Below are 15,487 nucleotides of genomic sequence, written 5' to 3'. Positions count from 1 at the left end.
CTTTGCCCTCCCCCCTATGTAGGACATAGCATCCAGGGATGAAAGTCTCCCTGGTGACGTGAGAGATGACTCCAATGATGAATCTAGACCTGGCACCGTGGGATCAACAATTTCATTCTGATCAAAAGGGGGAAACAAAGTGTAATTAATAAAGTATCAGTTGGAATATTACGCAGCTACAAGATAGAATAAAGTTATGAAGCTATGTAACAACATGAATGGACCTTGAGGACATTATGTTGAGTAAGATTAGCCAGAAACAAAAGGACAAATACTGTATGGTCTCACTGATATGAATTAACATTAATGAATGAACTTAAGATAATTTCAGTTAAGAACAGAGGTCATCAGGAGATAGAAATAGGGTAGATATTGGGTAATTGGAACTGAAGGGATACAGATTATACAACGGGACTGATTATAAAAATTCAGAAATGGATAGCACAATACTATCTAACTGTAATACAATTATGTTAGAACACTGATGAAGCTGAATGTGAGAATGATAGAGGGAGGAGGCCTGGGGTCACAAATGAAATCAGAAGGAAAGATATACAATAAAGACTGCGATGGTATAACCTAGGAATGCCTACAGCATATAATGATAGTGACTAAATGTACAAATTTAAAAATGTTTTGCATGAAGAAGAACAAAAGAATGTCAATAATGCAGGGTGTTGAAAATAGATGGTAATTAATATTTTTAAACTTTATGTGTGAGACTAAAGCAAAAAATATTTATTTGGTATAAAATTTATATTTTGACTAGTGCATTTCCTAATACAACTTATGTGGACAACTTAATTGAGCACCATAAGCACATGGAACCTTGAGTAGGGCATAAGATTTTGTAGGTTTGTCCAGAGTGATGCTTCAATAAATCCCAGAAGGATTTAAACAGTGAATAAAAAAGTATTTGCAAAATCCCCTTGGGGGAATGGTGAGAAAGGGGGAAAATTCAACTTCCCCAAGTAGAGAATTCTTAAGCAGTGGAGACAACCAAAGCAATAGGCTGAGGCCCCAGTCTTGGGGTTTGTTCATATGAAACTTAACCCCACAAAGGATAGGTTAAGCCTACTTAAAATTAGGCCTTAGAGTCACCCCCAAGTGAACCTCTTTTGTTGCTCAGATGTGGCTTCTCTCTCTCAGCCAACATGACAAGTAAATTCACTGCCCTCCCCTTCTCTACATGGGACATGACTCCCAGGGGAATGGACCATCCTGGCAACATGGAACAGAAATCCTAGAATGAGCTGGGCCTCAGGACCAAGGGATTGAGAAAACCTTCTCAAACAAGAAGGAGAAGAGAGAAATGAGACAAAATAAAGTGTCAGGGGCTGAGAGATTCCAAACAGAGTCAAGAGGTTATCCTGGAGGTTATTCTTATGCGTTAAATAGATATCACCTTTTTAGTTAAGGCGTAACAGAGAGGCTGGAGGGAACTGCCTGAAAATGTAAAGCTGTGTTCCAGTAGCCATGTTTCTTGAAGATGACTGTATAATAATATAGCTTTCACAATGTGACTGTGTGATTGTGAAAACCTTGGGTCTGATGTTCCTTTTATCTACCTTATCAACAGACAAGTAAAACATATGGAATAAAGATGAATAATAGGGGGAACAAATGTTAAAATAAATTTAGTAGATTGAAATGCAGTGATCAACGGAAGGGAGGGATAAGGGGTATGGTATGTATGAATTTTTTTCTGTTTTCCTTTTAATTTCTTTTTCTGAATTGATACAAATGTTCTAAGAAATGATGATGAATATACAACCATGTGATAAAAAAAAGACTGTTCATATTGTATGTTGACTGGTTTTATGAATAAAAATTTTTTAAAAATAAAAAAGTATCAGTGACAGAGAGTTCAAATAGAGTTGAGAGGCTACTCTGGAGGTTGTTCTATACAAACTTCAGGTAGACCTTGCTACCTATCATAACCTGCCAACCCCCAATCAGGACCATTTCAGGCAATCTCAAAGAGTACCTAGGGCAAAATACAACATTCCACAAGGGTTCCATGCACTAGAGTAAATTTCCAGAAACCTACAACCTCCACATGGGTTCCTGGTCCAGATAAGTCCTGAAACCTTGCCCAATCTCTCCAGAACATCAGATAGTTTCATTTCCTTATCCCATATTAGTTATAGACCCTTCCAATATGAAAAATTTAGACTTGTCATAGCCCAAACACTCCTAAAGAGAGGGATGAAAAGATCAAAGGTGATGGTGGAGTTACACAGAGAAGAAAGGATTTAACAAATGAATACGAATGCTGAATCATTAAATTGGTACCTCTTTTAGTCTCCAGTATTTCAGAGCAGCTAGAAGTAAAAACCTAAAATTGTGAAATTATAACCCATGTCAAACTCTGAAATATTTCCTACAACTAACTATGGTGTTGTGCTTTGAAATTTATAGCTTTTTTGTATATATGTTATTTTTCACAAAAAAACAAAGGGAAAAAATTCAATTGTGATGATAAAAAAATATTTAAGACCTCTAGTTTCCTATATTCTGGAGGAGTTAGAAGGAAAAAGATGAGAGGATCATATGGTAGCCCATGACTAACTCTGGGATCTGTCCTGTAACTACTTGTTGAAGAGTGCTTTGAAAACTACTGCTTTTTTATTTCTTTGCTTTGTGTATATGTTATACCATACAATAAAAAAAGTTAAAAAAAAAAAATGGGGCCAGTGAGTATGGAAAACAGTTTGATGGTTCCTCAATAAATTAAACATGGAATTATCATATGACCCAGTGATTTCACTCCTAGGTATATACCCAAACAACTGAAAACAGGTGTTCACACAAAAAATTGAACACAAATGTTCCGAGCAATACCTTCCACAATAATCAAAAGGGGAACAACCCAAATGTCCATAAACAGATGAATGGATAAACAAAATATGGTAAATCCATACAACGAAATATTATTCAGCCATGAAAAAGGAATAATTCCCTTTCCCTTGACCATCCTCTTACCCCCACCCCTTCATCCTCCTAGGAATCCAAGCCCCTCTCACCCTCTCTCACACATCCCCGCATCTTGCCCCATCCACTCCCCTGCTCCCATCCCCAATCCCAGCCCTTTCTTCACCATCACAGACCCCACCCCAACCCCACCACCCCCCTCCTCTCTGGCGCCCCCAGTGTGCCCGGGGATCAGAACATGGAGGTACACTGGATGCTCTTCTGGCTCCTCATACTCAGGTCTCCCAGTCACCCAATCATGAGTATTGTTTTTATTTTTTTTAATTTTACAAAGGACTTAATTCAGGTAATTCATGAATATACAAAAGAAGACCTATGCTTCCCATTCAATGCCTTCAATCTGGCTGATTACTTGCCTGACAATTTTTATTCTGGTCCTGATTTTTATGGAATTCCTTAGGAGCCTATCATTAGGCTGCCTACTTGAGAACTGCTTCACTTGCCATTTTCATCTGGAGCTCTGTCCTTGCTGAAAGCCTCAGATATATCAAGTCAGTTTATAGCAAATTTTGTTGAAGATAAAGAACTGCATGGAGAAAAACAGCAAACTTCTAAAGTGAATAATCCAACTGGGAACAGAAAATCAATGAATCAAAGACATGTAGTTTCTGTGGCATCTTGTCTATCACGTTTTGTAAATACTAAAGAAGCTTTGACCAATTTGATAGAGATGGAATGTAATTTTGCTTACAAAATTGCTACTAAACTCCTGCTTAAGGTGTTCTAATTTTCTGTGAGCACACTAAAAGTGAAAAATGCAAATAAAATGTAAAAAAAAAAGAAATATATACAAGAAACAAAGAGGCACAATAATATTCTATCTGAAGAAGTAAATAAACTCTTGATAGAAAGAATGAAACACTGGGTGATATCTTTGAGCTTATACTAGCTACCCTGCAAAATGAGAGACTAAGAATGTAAACTATCAGGACTTGACACTGGAAGAAGAAGAAAATAGCAAATTCAAAATGCTTTATTTTGATGACTGTCTCACATATACCTAAGGACAAAATTGCCCTTCATGCAGCTGGTCAAAAGATGAGAAAGTACAGAAGAAGAACAATGCTCAGCTAAAAGACCAAGAAGGAGCAGTTGCAGCAGGAAAATGAATAAAGCATTCTGACCTCCAGGAACAAATCAAAGTCTTAGAAAACACAGAGCGATTTGGCAAGAGCTCTATCTGAAAAAGATAATAATATTGTTGCTCTTTCTGACTGCATTTTCCAGTTGAATTGGGTCTCCTGTAGCATATCTCAGGACAAACACACAAACATGAATGGAAAACTAACAGGTGACCTGAACAGGAAGATGAAAATTAAATGATACACACAATGGATGTCTCCTGGGCAAAAACTGCCGTATCAGCAGTTCAGGATGATCTAAAACAATTAAAATTTCAGCTGAGAGACTCAACGTCCATTAAATGTAAGCTGAAGGAATATAAAAAGAAATTGGAAGATGACTGCTACTTATTGAGCTCTGTGAAAGCTACAAAAGAAGCAGAATGCAAAACACTAAGGGTAAAAGTAGAGATTCTCGACAAAATCCATGAGCAGAGAAGGATGGCTACGGAAGAGCAACAAGAACCAACAGGGCATGAACAGCAGTGTGATGTGACTGTCAGCTGCAGAGCACTCATTCAGACAGCAGATCACTCTTCACGAGGAGAAAGCTCAGGAAAACTGGCTCAGATCTTGTGCTTTAGAGATAGCAATGGTTGAGCAGACCTGGGAAACTGTTTACTCGAAACATAGAGTGAAAATAACCCAAAATAAGGTCACTAGAGGATGCAGCATTAAGACACCAATGCTGGGAAGACCTGACACAGAAGACCCTCCACCGAGAGATCCAAGACCTGAGATAGCTCCCATGAGGCAGAGCAGCTTGGAAGCTCATTCTCCGCTGAGGAGAGGAGGGCAAGGTTAACATGGCTGTAAAAGGGCCCCTTCCTTACCCAGGATCGTCCTTTATGTGTCACACCATGGGAGACACTTTATCCCCAATGCTGAGATATGGGCCACCTCCTCCACCCTGGGGGTCTCAGGCTTCAGCCACTGCTCCCACCTCCTCCATTTGGACAATCATTTTAACATCTGAAGAGGACATTTACGAGCATCCAGGTGTCAGCAGTCTGAGGCCATTATAATCTCAGAAAAAGCGTCAGATCTGCATTACAGTCTGAAGGTTCCCCCTGTCCAATCCTACTTCCTCCCTCTTTAATCTTTCCTGGGTTTGCTCTTAATAAAGCCGCTTGCTAAAAAAAAAAAAAAAAAAAAAAAAAAAGAATGAACTACTGATACAAGCTATAATATGGATGAACCTTGAAAATATTATGCTGAATGAAGGAAGCAAGACACAAATGGTCACATATTGCATGATTCAATTTATAGGAAATACTCCAAATAGTCAAATCCATAGAGACACAACGCAGATAAGTGGTTGCCAGGGATTATGAGAAGGAAGGGAATTGGCGAATGCTTGAAGGATGTGGTGGACTGAATTATATACCTCGACAAAGATATGTTCTTAATCTTAATCCATTTTCCTGTGAATGTGAACTCATTATAAATAGGACTTTTCAAAAATATTATCTGAATCAGGATGGACCTTAATCCATTTTATCGGAGGCCTTATAAAAAGCAAGGAGTCAAAGAAACACAGTAGATCATGGACATCATCATGTGACAAGAGACAGAGATGCAAGCCAAGGAACTCCAAGGATTACAGAAAGCCAGCACCAAAATGCTAGAGACTGGGGAGAAAGCATGGTCTTGTCAATGGCTTGATTTTGAAGCTCTAGCCTCCGAAACTGTAAGACAACAAATGCTTGTTGTTTAAGCCAACCCACTGTGTTATCTAAGATACTAGGTACAGGGTTTCCTTCTGGGGTGATGAAAATATTCTGAAACTAGATAGTGGCAATGATTGCACAACATTGTAAATGTACTAAGTGTCAATGACCTGTATATTTTAAAGTGATTAAATGATGAATTTTATGTTATATTTTACCAAAATAAATACACATGAGTATATACATAAGTCTGGGGAAAAAATAAAAGAGGAAAAACATATGGGGCAAACAATATAAGAAATTATAAACAACCCATTCAAGTACAACAGACCAAAAGATTTTTCTCATTGCCACAGCCCTTTTCCTGTCTGCATGTGTCATGGTCCAATTCACTGCCAACTTGGCCAAGTGATGGTACTTGTTTGTCTGGTTGGGCAAGTGCTGGCATATCTGCTACGATGAGGACATTTCATAGAATTAAATCATTATCATGTCAGCTGCATCTACAGCTGATTCCATTTGTAATCAGCCTAGGGGATTATCTTCTGCAATGAGTGATGCTTAATCTAATCACTGGAAGCCTTTTAAGGAGGATTCAGAAGAGACAGGCATTCCTTCCTGCTTCAGCCGGAGAGCCTCTCCTGTGGAGTTCATCCAGACCCTCCATCGGAATCATCAGCTCACAGCCTGCCTGCCCTGTGGATTTTGGACTCTGCATTCCCAGTTACATGAGACACTTTTATAAATTCTATATTTGCAAGTGTTTCCTGTTGATTCTGTTTCTCAGAGAACCCTAACTAATACAGCATGTAATATCAGTCTCTGCAAGGCAAAGTTGTCAGGGCAACGCACAGCTCAGCAATCTATAGGGGAGGTCATACCCACCTCCAATTACTCGAATATTGTTGTCCTTTGTCAGAATAGCCTCAGCATGGAACACCAAAACCGGAATTCTCCTGCAGCCTCCAGTCCACATGATACACGGATGATCTCTATAACCATAAAGTAAGGTAACATTAATTGACAGCTCAAAATCTGAACTGACTGTTTAAGCAGTCCTCTGTGGTTTGCTGCTTAGCACTTCTCTCCCACCTCTGGAACAAGAACCCCAAATGTCCTGTGGCAGTATGGTAGTCTATGACAAACTCTGGGATATGCAGGACTCTGGGATATGTCCTGCAACTACTTGTTGAAGAGTGCTTTGAAAATTATTGCTTTTTTCTTCCTTTGCTTTGTATATATATATAAATAAATTAAAAAAAACTTAAAAAAAAGAAGGCATGACATCACTGAAAAAATAAATAGATACATAAACAAATTTTTAAAAAATCCTCTGGCAAACCGTTCATCTCCGGTTCTTTGCCAAGCCTAGATTCCTGCTCCATGGACAGACAATCAGGTCATTCCATTACCTAGTCACAGTGATTGGTTCAGGGATGGGCACAAAGGCCAAGCAGAACTAAGGATATAAGAAGACTTCTTTTGAGGCTTCAGCAAAAGCAATGCTTTCTTTCATCTCTGTAGCAGATAAAGGAGGTCGTCTCTTTTCTGAAAGGTCTGGAACAGCAATGGCCATTTTGTGACCTTGAAGGTAGAGGCTGTCGGGAGAAGTCAGTGGGAGCCTGACTAAAAGATGAAGATAAATGAGATCCTGGATGACAACCCTGAGTTGCAGAATCAAGCCTTACCTAAATATGGGAATTAATAAATTTACTATTTAGAACTATTTGAGTTATGTTTTGGTCCCTTGCACACAAAAGAATCCTGACTGACACAGTTATAATAATTTAAATACCCTCTTTACGTTCTACAGTCCCTTTTCAAGCCAATTTGAGACCCATCTTAAGATTCTGAGCCAGGAACCCTGAATTAATACAAGTGCCTCAATTAAAACCACATACCTTAAAGAAAGTCTATGCTAGTAAAAAATAGAATAATGTACATTTTTAATATAAAACCAGAGAGCAGAAAGGTGCCTCTAGCTTTATTCTCTTCCCGTGTTCTCGTGAAATCTCAGTTTAGTCCATCATTTTTGTTTTTATGGGGTTTTTTTTGGGGGGGAGGGGTTGGGTGCATGGAAATCAACCCAGTCTCCCGCATGGAAGGTGAGCATTCTAGCACTGACCCATCTGTGTACCCAGTTTAGTCAATCTTAAGACAGATGGATATTTACTTACAGATCAGGAAAATCTTCAATCTCCTCAAAGAAGGAAATAGGAAGGGAAAGAAAATTAAGTAAACTGAGCTCGCATTATATGCCAGGAATTAAACTAACAGCTTTCACATGTAATCTCACCTAACCCTTCTGATACTATAAACTGAATAAGTAGGGTCTCAGAGAGGTTAAATAACTTAGCCAAAATCAAACAGCTGATTAAGTAAGGGAACTGGGATTTGAACCTAAGTATTTCAACCTAAGCTCTTTTCACACTTCAACCTCCCTAGTTACATTTCAGCAATGTTCTGTATACCAAACATCTTGAACTCAATCCTGTAAGAACTTAAACTAACCAGTTCTTTAAATGGAATCAGACCCACTTACCCAAGACTCATGTTGCTCTTAAAAACTCATGTGATCACACTTATTAACAAAGGCCATACTACAAATCTCAAGGCCAAGTTGGACCCTCCCAACCCAAATTATAAAAGATTTACACTTTGAAAAGATGATATTGTTGGGTTTTAGAACTTCACCTATGAGATCAAAGGAGGAGAGGTGTATACTGTCCAATACTTAAATTTTCTGAAGCACAAAATCTAACTTAATCTGTTAGGCCAATTCAGGTAAACAACCTAAACATATGAAACCTAGAATTGGGAATGAGGTCTTGCAATTCTGTATAGCTTAATGTAATACCCAGATAAACCCCAGAGTATGTAGGGCAGATAATTAAAAAGTACTGGCACAGTCCCTTGAGGAATTGGAAAAAAATATATAGAATTATTAAACATTTCCACTTGGGAAATTCATGAAACACTCTCAAACATTAGAGACTCCCAAGTTAATAGGCCAAGTCCTTGATCTTGAGGCTTATGAAACTTATTTCTGTAATGGAGAAGCTAAGCCTACCTATAATTATACCTAGCAGTTATATCCAGAGAAATTCATTTATTACTCAAGTATGGCCTCTCTCTCACTAAGCCCAACTCTGCAAGTAAAATCATTACACATACACCTGCAAGGGATAAGATGTCCAGGGATTTAGGTCTCCCTGGCAACATGGGACACGACTCCCAGGGATGAATGTGTACCTGGCACTAACAACGGCTAGGTGACCAAAAGGGGAATAAAAAATGTAACAAAATAAGGTATCAGTGGCTAAGAGATTTCAAATGGAGTTGAGAGGCTAATCTGGAGGTTACTCTTATGCAAACTTCAGCTAGATGATGCTTATTGCCATGGTATACCAAGCCCCAAACAATAGTATTCCTATAAACCCTAAAGAATATCCAAGATTCTATCTGAGACTCTATAAAAGTTTCATTTACAAAGTTTATTTCTCAGAAACCTAAAACCTCCAGATGATTCCTAGGCCAGATAAGCCCTGAAACCAAGAGTTACCAGCCTCCAAGAGCATCAACCAAATGCATGCCTCTACCCCATAACGTCAATACCCCTTTTCAACATAAAGAAGTTAGAATGGTCTTGGCCCAAATATCCCTAAAGACTGGAGAAAGGATCAAAGGAGGGAAGATTTCTAACAGAGAAGATAGGATTTAACAAACAAGTATGGCTACTGAATCATTATATTGGTATTTCTTGTTAGTCTCTAGTTTTAGAACAGCTAGAAAGAAAAACCTAAAGTGGTAGAAATGTAATCCATACCACACTTTGAAATTTTTGCTAAAACTATTTGTTAAAACGTACTTTGAAATTTATCACTTTTATATATATTTCACATACACTCAAAAAAAGATATAAAAAAAACAAAAAACAAAAAAACTCATGAGGCACTTTCAACCAAAGGGACAGAGAAGAAGCCCATGAATAAATGCCTGAAAATCCTGCAAAAGTAAAAAATAAGAAAGATCTGCACTTTTGATACACTGGCTGCCTGGCTACCATTCTCAGAAGTAAGGCAGCCTTTTGACTTGGGATGAGGTTATCAAAGCCTTCTAGTGAGGAAAGCAATGTGGACACCCCTCCTAATTTATTTCCTGTTTTCCAGATATGGAATCTGGATGCTTATTGTTCTTGTTCTTTGACTTAAGTGACAGTGCCCATTTGTGAGAAACAGTGTAGACTGGTTATACTTTTTAGCAAATTTGTGTGATCTGTTCGCTTTTTTATCTCCAACACCTACAAAATATGTACACTGGGCCAGATGATTCCTAGAGTCTCTTCCAGATTTAATTCTTCCACCATATTTCTAAGTCAAAGAGTAGAGAAAAATAAGCAGGCTAAACTACAAAGGGACACAAATTATGGAAACTATCCAGTTTCTTGTCACTCTCACACTAGTTACAAACTGGCACCACAGTGCCATAGGCCTTAAACCAGCAGATTACTGCCACAAGTCAAAAATGCCTGACAAGAGTCAGGAACACAATAAACAGATACAGGGCTGAGAAAAGCCAAGCCATTAACTATATTATATATAGAAAGCCAAATCCCTGGCAGAGAAATCTTTTCACTTACAACCTATGATAAGGTAAGAGAGGAAGGAGACAAATGATTAATTCAGTAAGACCAATTAAAAAACACTTGAAGCTGATGCTAAATTACAAACATGCTCCTACCAGGTGGTGCTAAAGGGGAAAGATTCAAAATGACTGGAAAACTTACAAATTGGAACTTTAAATGTTCATTCACACCAGAAGCTGGTATATATTAAGAAACCTACTTTTTGAGGCAGAACCAGGATGTGAATGATTACTTACATAGACCAGTTTTATAGTACATTTTACTGAAAGCCTACGAACACCTCAGGTTTTAAGAGGCTGTTTCACGCGGAACATAAAGTGATTCACTCCTGGGATCTAGCCTACATAACTTAAAAAGGGAGATGTAAAGCACCTTATACATTCCTGCTTCTTTGCCTCTATTCATTCCACCATCCCTACCAAAAATGTCTTCCCCATATCTCTATTTAATTACCCTAAACTTCAAGGCTCACCATCTCACTGGAGCCTTCCCCAGAAACTCCTGTAACACTCACTGTAAAACTCCTTCCTTCTCTGAACTCCTGTAATGCTCACTGTAAAATTATTTGTTGATGAGCTTCTTCATTGATGTAAAACCAGTTTTTATGATAGAAATTAAAGTTACTGCTTTCAGTGACTAAAAAATGCTTATATGAGTAATAAAAAAAAAGAATTAAATTCTTATATGAAAGTTCTCAGCTCTCTATATAAATGTGTAGTTGGGATCCCTCAGGCAAAATATACAAAAACGGTCCCTTTACCTTTACTATTTAAATAATGCCATGCAAAACAAGGACTGTTGGGATGATTTCTAGTCCTAAATCCAGGATTGCAAAGCACTGATACTTAATACACCCTTGAGATATGAGCAGAACTAAAAGAAGTTCATCACCATCCTTAGATGATTTAAGATCTTCTAATTTCTAAGGGTCTGAGAGGACAAGACATGAGCTGATGTAACAAGATTAACAGTCAAAAATCAATAGTAGGAGTCTAAAGATAGAAGAACAAAAAGTCCACGAATTTGGGGGTGGGGTAGATTACACCTTTATTTTCACTAACTTCTACTAGAAATTTAACGTTTCTCGATTACGAATGCAGGCAACAAACCACAGTTGTATTTGCATTATATGCACCTTTGACTCTATCTGAAATGACAGATACTTCATGTCATATTAGAGTCATTCAGATATTTCAAAGCATCACTTTGAGATATCTCAAAACATATATTTATCACTACTTCTGAGGTGTGGTAGTTCTTAGATTAGCCACTACATCACACTGATCACAATCTTTCTGTTTAGATGCTTGTGCAATGAGGATGGACAACTATGAGGTAAATGTCCCCTAGTAATCATTAAGCTATCAACGAGTGACATCTCACATTGGTAGCTCAGATATCTATGTGCTTCCCAGTATGCCTCACCTATAACTGTTAATCAAAGACCCACTCCAGTTTAATGTTCTTGTTTAAGCAAAGCAAAAACAATCCCATGCTGTTGTTTTAAAAAAATAGATACCTTCCCATATTTTACATGATCTTTTTATTTAATGTATTTTAATGCATTTTTTAAAAGCCCATATTATTTTATCATAAATTTGCTTTTTTTTAATATTTTGATAATTTTATTCCAATGTAGTTATTATTCCTTATAATATGTATTTTATATTAAGCATTTAAACATTATTCTGATAAGGAATCCATGGCATAGAAAAGGTAAAGAACTCGATCTCAGGTGATCTAAAGTATAAACCTTTCATAATTTATCAAGTTAGTGGCTTAACAATCAGTTAACTAGCGAAGTCAGTAGAGTACATACCTACTCTAACATTAGATTGAACAGTCATATTAGACTTTTCTTGACCAACCAATGTGGCAATTTCATATGGTTCAACCTAATATTTGTCAGGCCCAACCTCTAAGTCCACTAATAAGAGAGATGCTCATGGAGTAAAAGAATGATCTTGAAAATGGAAAGACTGATGCTTGCAGCAGGAGTTTAGAATTTTGTGAAATGGATAAGAAGCAGCACACAGAAAGAAAAAAGTACTAAGAAGGCAAAGTGACCAGAGGGAATTATCCACTTAATTATCCTGAACAAGAATGACCCAAATACAGCATTGAATCTCTATTATTTTCTATGACCTAACAATGGTGAGAGGCCCTTCCCAAAAGCTTTACTATTGCTTCATATTTTTTCAAATAACAGTAAATAAGTAAATCGCTATCTTATAATAAAAAGTCCACCTTAAATTCAATAAATCTTACATTTACATGGCACTGTATAATTCACAAAGTGATTTCAGACACATCATTCCATTTGATGCTAATTACCCTTTGCAAAATAGCCTGGAATACATTGTCCCCATTTTTCAGGTTATACAGCACACACATATCCAAGAGAATACACAAAGAATCTTAAAAATTAACCTTAACTTTAAGTCAAACTTTGTATTTCCTCCTTGATTCAAGTAACAACATTAGGGAGCAAACCATACACGGATTCAAAACCTAGAAGCAGGTCTTAATCCCAATCCATTGCTTACCCTCTACATGCCTGAGAAGATTTTTGGTATTTGTAAGTTCAATAAAGTGGGAATAATAACATATTCAGAGTAAATGAGACATAGGGTCTAAAGACGTTGCAATCTATAGCAGCTGCACTTATCACTATCCTTCATTTTTATTATGAGGATTCAGAAATCAAGTAACTTAACTCTTATATAGAAGACCTCAAGAAAGCAATGTGGTTCAATATACACAGCACACAGACTAGAAGTTTCCATAGTCCTTCCCTAAATTACCCTAACAAGGTTATGATGACCCTGTGATGATCCCTACGGATGCTCAGCAGAAGGACCTATATCTTACAACCTCAAAGGCACTCTTCAGGGGACCCCCACAGGATTCCTTGCCTTTCCCAAAATGTTGGTAAGTTCTTTAAGTTAAAACAAACAAAAGGTGATTCTCTGTATTACATGTATTCTATCATTGTAAAAGCATTTGAGAAAATTAGCATAAAATCACCAATAGCAAACAGTTTGGAGACCAGCTTTTCTTCTGTATCTAAAACTTCCAAAATCTCCTACTTTGGGAGCTCTGATCAAGAGTTCACCAATAACAATCTGCATTTTACAATATCCAAAGTGGATGTTCTCACTCATGAGCCCAGAAACAAAACCTTATTTCATTTCTGATGGCTGATGGGGAACAAATGATAAGACGTTGAATTAGGTCACAGATAGGAACTAAAATCAGAGTCAGTCAATAAAAGAGGAAGAATACTGAGTAAAAGAATATTTGAGAAAAAGTGAACAACTTCCCATCTACTTAAAGGCAAACAAAGGGTCAAAAGCCGGATTATTACTTACTCTTGGCTTATCACCTCCTCATCCTCTGAGGATGATGCTGTTTCCTCCAGGTCCCGGGCCATCACGACTGGCATTTCCTTTAGGGTTTGTCATGCAGTCAGTAGAAGGGGGCCTCAGAGACCTTTCCTTGCAGATTCACAGGATCAAACAATTTGGGTGGCACAGATTCCTGAAAGAAAGTTAATTAACCTCCAACACAATGCAGTTGTCTAATTATTGATTAATGACTTACTCCTGATTATTGCCATCTTCCAGTTAACGAAAATGAGTATGTATACCTATACGGTACCTAACCTCTAAAAGCTCACCTTCTATCACAATGCCTCAAGATTTTTTCAAACATACTGTCCGTACTCTATGTATTAGAAGAGCTGCTATTAAGTTTGAGTTTCTCATTCTTTTGTTATATATTAAATCTAATAAGCACCAAAAGAGCAAACTCATTTAACTTTTAGGGAAGTCTGAGGTAGGTAATTGACTACCTGAAACATAGTTCCTTGCTTGAAAATCTGACCTGAGTTAAAAAAATAAAAATAAAAACTCAAAGTTTAAGACCCTTACAAATACTTATTTAGACTCTATGACAAGCATACAGGCAAAATGCCCACATGTCCCCAGTACACAAATCCAACAACTGAACCAAAAAATCAATATATTCTCCTGATTCAAGGGTCATATAAAGAGCAGGGGAAAATAACACTGCCCTTTCTAATACTTTAAAAAAAGTTATTCTCCTTTACAAAAAAATCATAAACTCTCATCTGAATCTCAGATAATCATTAACATTTGGATATTCCAATACTTTATTTTTAACCTAAAATATTTCTCCATAAGCAAAAAGTCCTACATGTTCGTTGTATTTGTGGAGGTAGAGGGAACAGAAATTAGAAAGAAAAGGAAAACGTTTAAATGACCATAATACATTTACCCAGGGATAGCCGCTTGATGACTATCTTTCCAAATCTTTTTCCTATGCATTCATTCATATAAGTTTGTAGAAAGGACAAAAACAACGACCCCTATGATGATCCCTACTGATCCTCAGCGTTAGGAGCTATATCTTACAACCTCAAAGGCGCTCTTCAGGGGATTCCCCACGGGATTCCTCGATCTTTCCCAAAATGTTGGTAACTCCTTTAAGTTAAAACAAACGAAACCTCAAAGCAAGGAAAGGATGTCAACCTCTCCTCCACTGCCTACAAGGCAGAGAGAGAGACAGGGTGACCTGAAGAAGATTATGGACATTCTCCCAAAGACCACGCTCGCCCTTAAAGAGATCAGCCACTCGGCCCCACCCTCGGCTCACCCCAAACCTAGGAAGGTCCACATGTGCGTTCTTCTGGGAGGGAAGGGGCGACTCCGCGGCAGTGATTCAAGCCGGGACCCGGAAGCCAATAGATGCTCCGGGGCTCTGCGAAGGATGTGCAGCGGACGGTGCCAGCCCAGACCCGGGAGCGTACCTCCCTCGGGTAGGTTAGCGCGCCGGCGCAGGCGTTTACCTGTCTCATCTTCCCATGGCTCGGGGCGGGCAGGCAGGGACCGCGCTCTGCACCCACCACCCTCCTCCTTCCCCTGCCTGGCTCACCGCCGCCGCCGACGGCTGCCTCCCCGGTTACTACAACAACCAACAAGCAACCGCCCGCTCGGAGCCACTGCGCAGGCGCCTACCGCTGGCGCTAGAAAGTC

At 38.3% G+C, this 15,487-nt stretch overlaps 1 protein-coding gene across 21 annotated transcripts in view; it reads right to left on the bottom strand.

The window, feature by feature from the left end:
* TTLL5 (tubulin tyrosine ligase like 5) overlaps positions 1-15,457 on the bottom strand; it is a 445,087-nt gene extending 429,630 nt beyond the window's left edge. For 11 of the 21 annotated variants that reach the window (XM_077123107.1, XM_077123111.1, XM_077123104.1 and 8 more), the window contains exons 1-3: positions 15,301-15,456; positions 13,802-13,970; positions 6,671-6,777 (exon numbers count right to left, since the gene is read on the bottom strand). In XM_077123107.1, coding sequence (XP_076979222.1) covers positions 6,671-6,777; positions 13,802-13,875 — 181 coding nt within the window. In that variant the 5' untranslated portion in view covers positions 13,876-13,970; positions 15,301-15,456. Of the gene's footprint in view, positions 1-6,670; positions 6,778-13,801; positions 13,971-15,107; positions 15,272-15,300 lie in introns of those variants that run through there. The other 10 variants (XR_013160369.1, XM_077123108.1, XM_077123112.1 and 7 more) reach the window with 5 other exon arrangements.
* Between the last annotated feature and the right edge of the window lie 30 nt (positions 15,458-15,487).

Source organism: Tamandua tetradactyla, chromosome 12, assembly GCF_023851605.1.
Source record: "Tamandua tetradactyla isolate mTamTet1 chromosome 12, mTamTet1.pri, whole genome shotgun sequence".
Lineage (NCBI taxonomy): Eukaryota > Metazoa > Chordata > Mammalia > Pilosa > Myrmecophagidae > Tamandua > Tamandua tetradactyla.
Note: the sequence above shows the minus strand (reverse complement) of the source record. Positions and strands in the feature narration are given on the sequence as shown.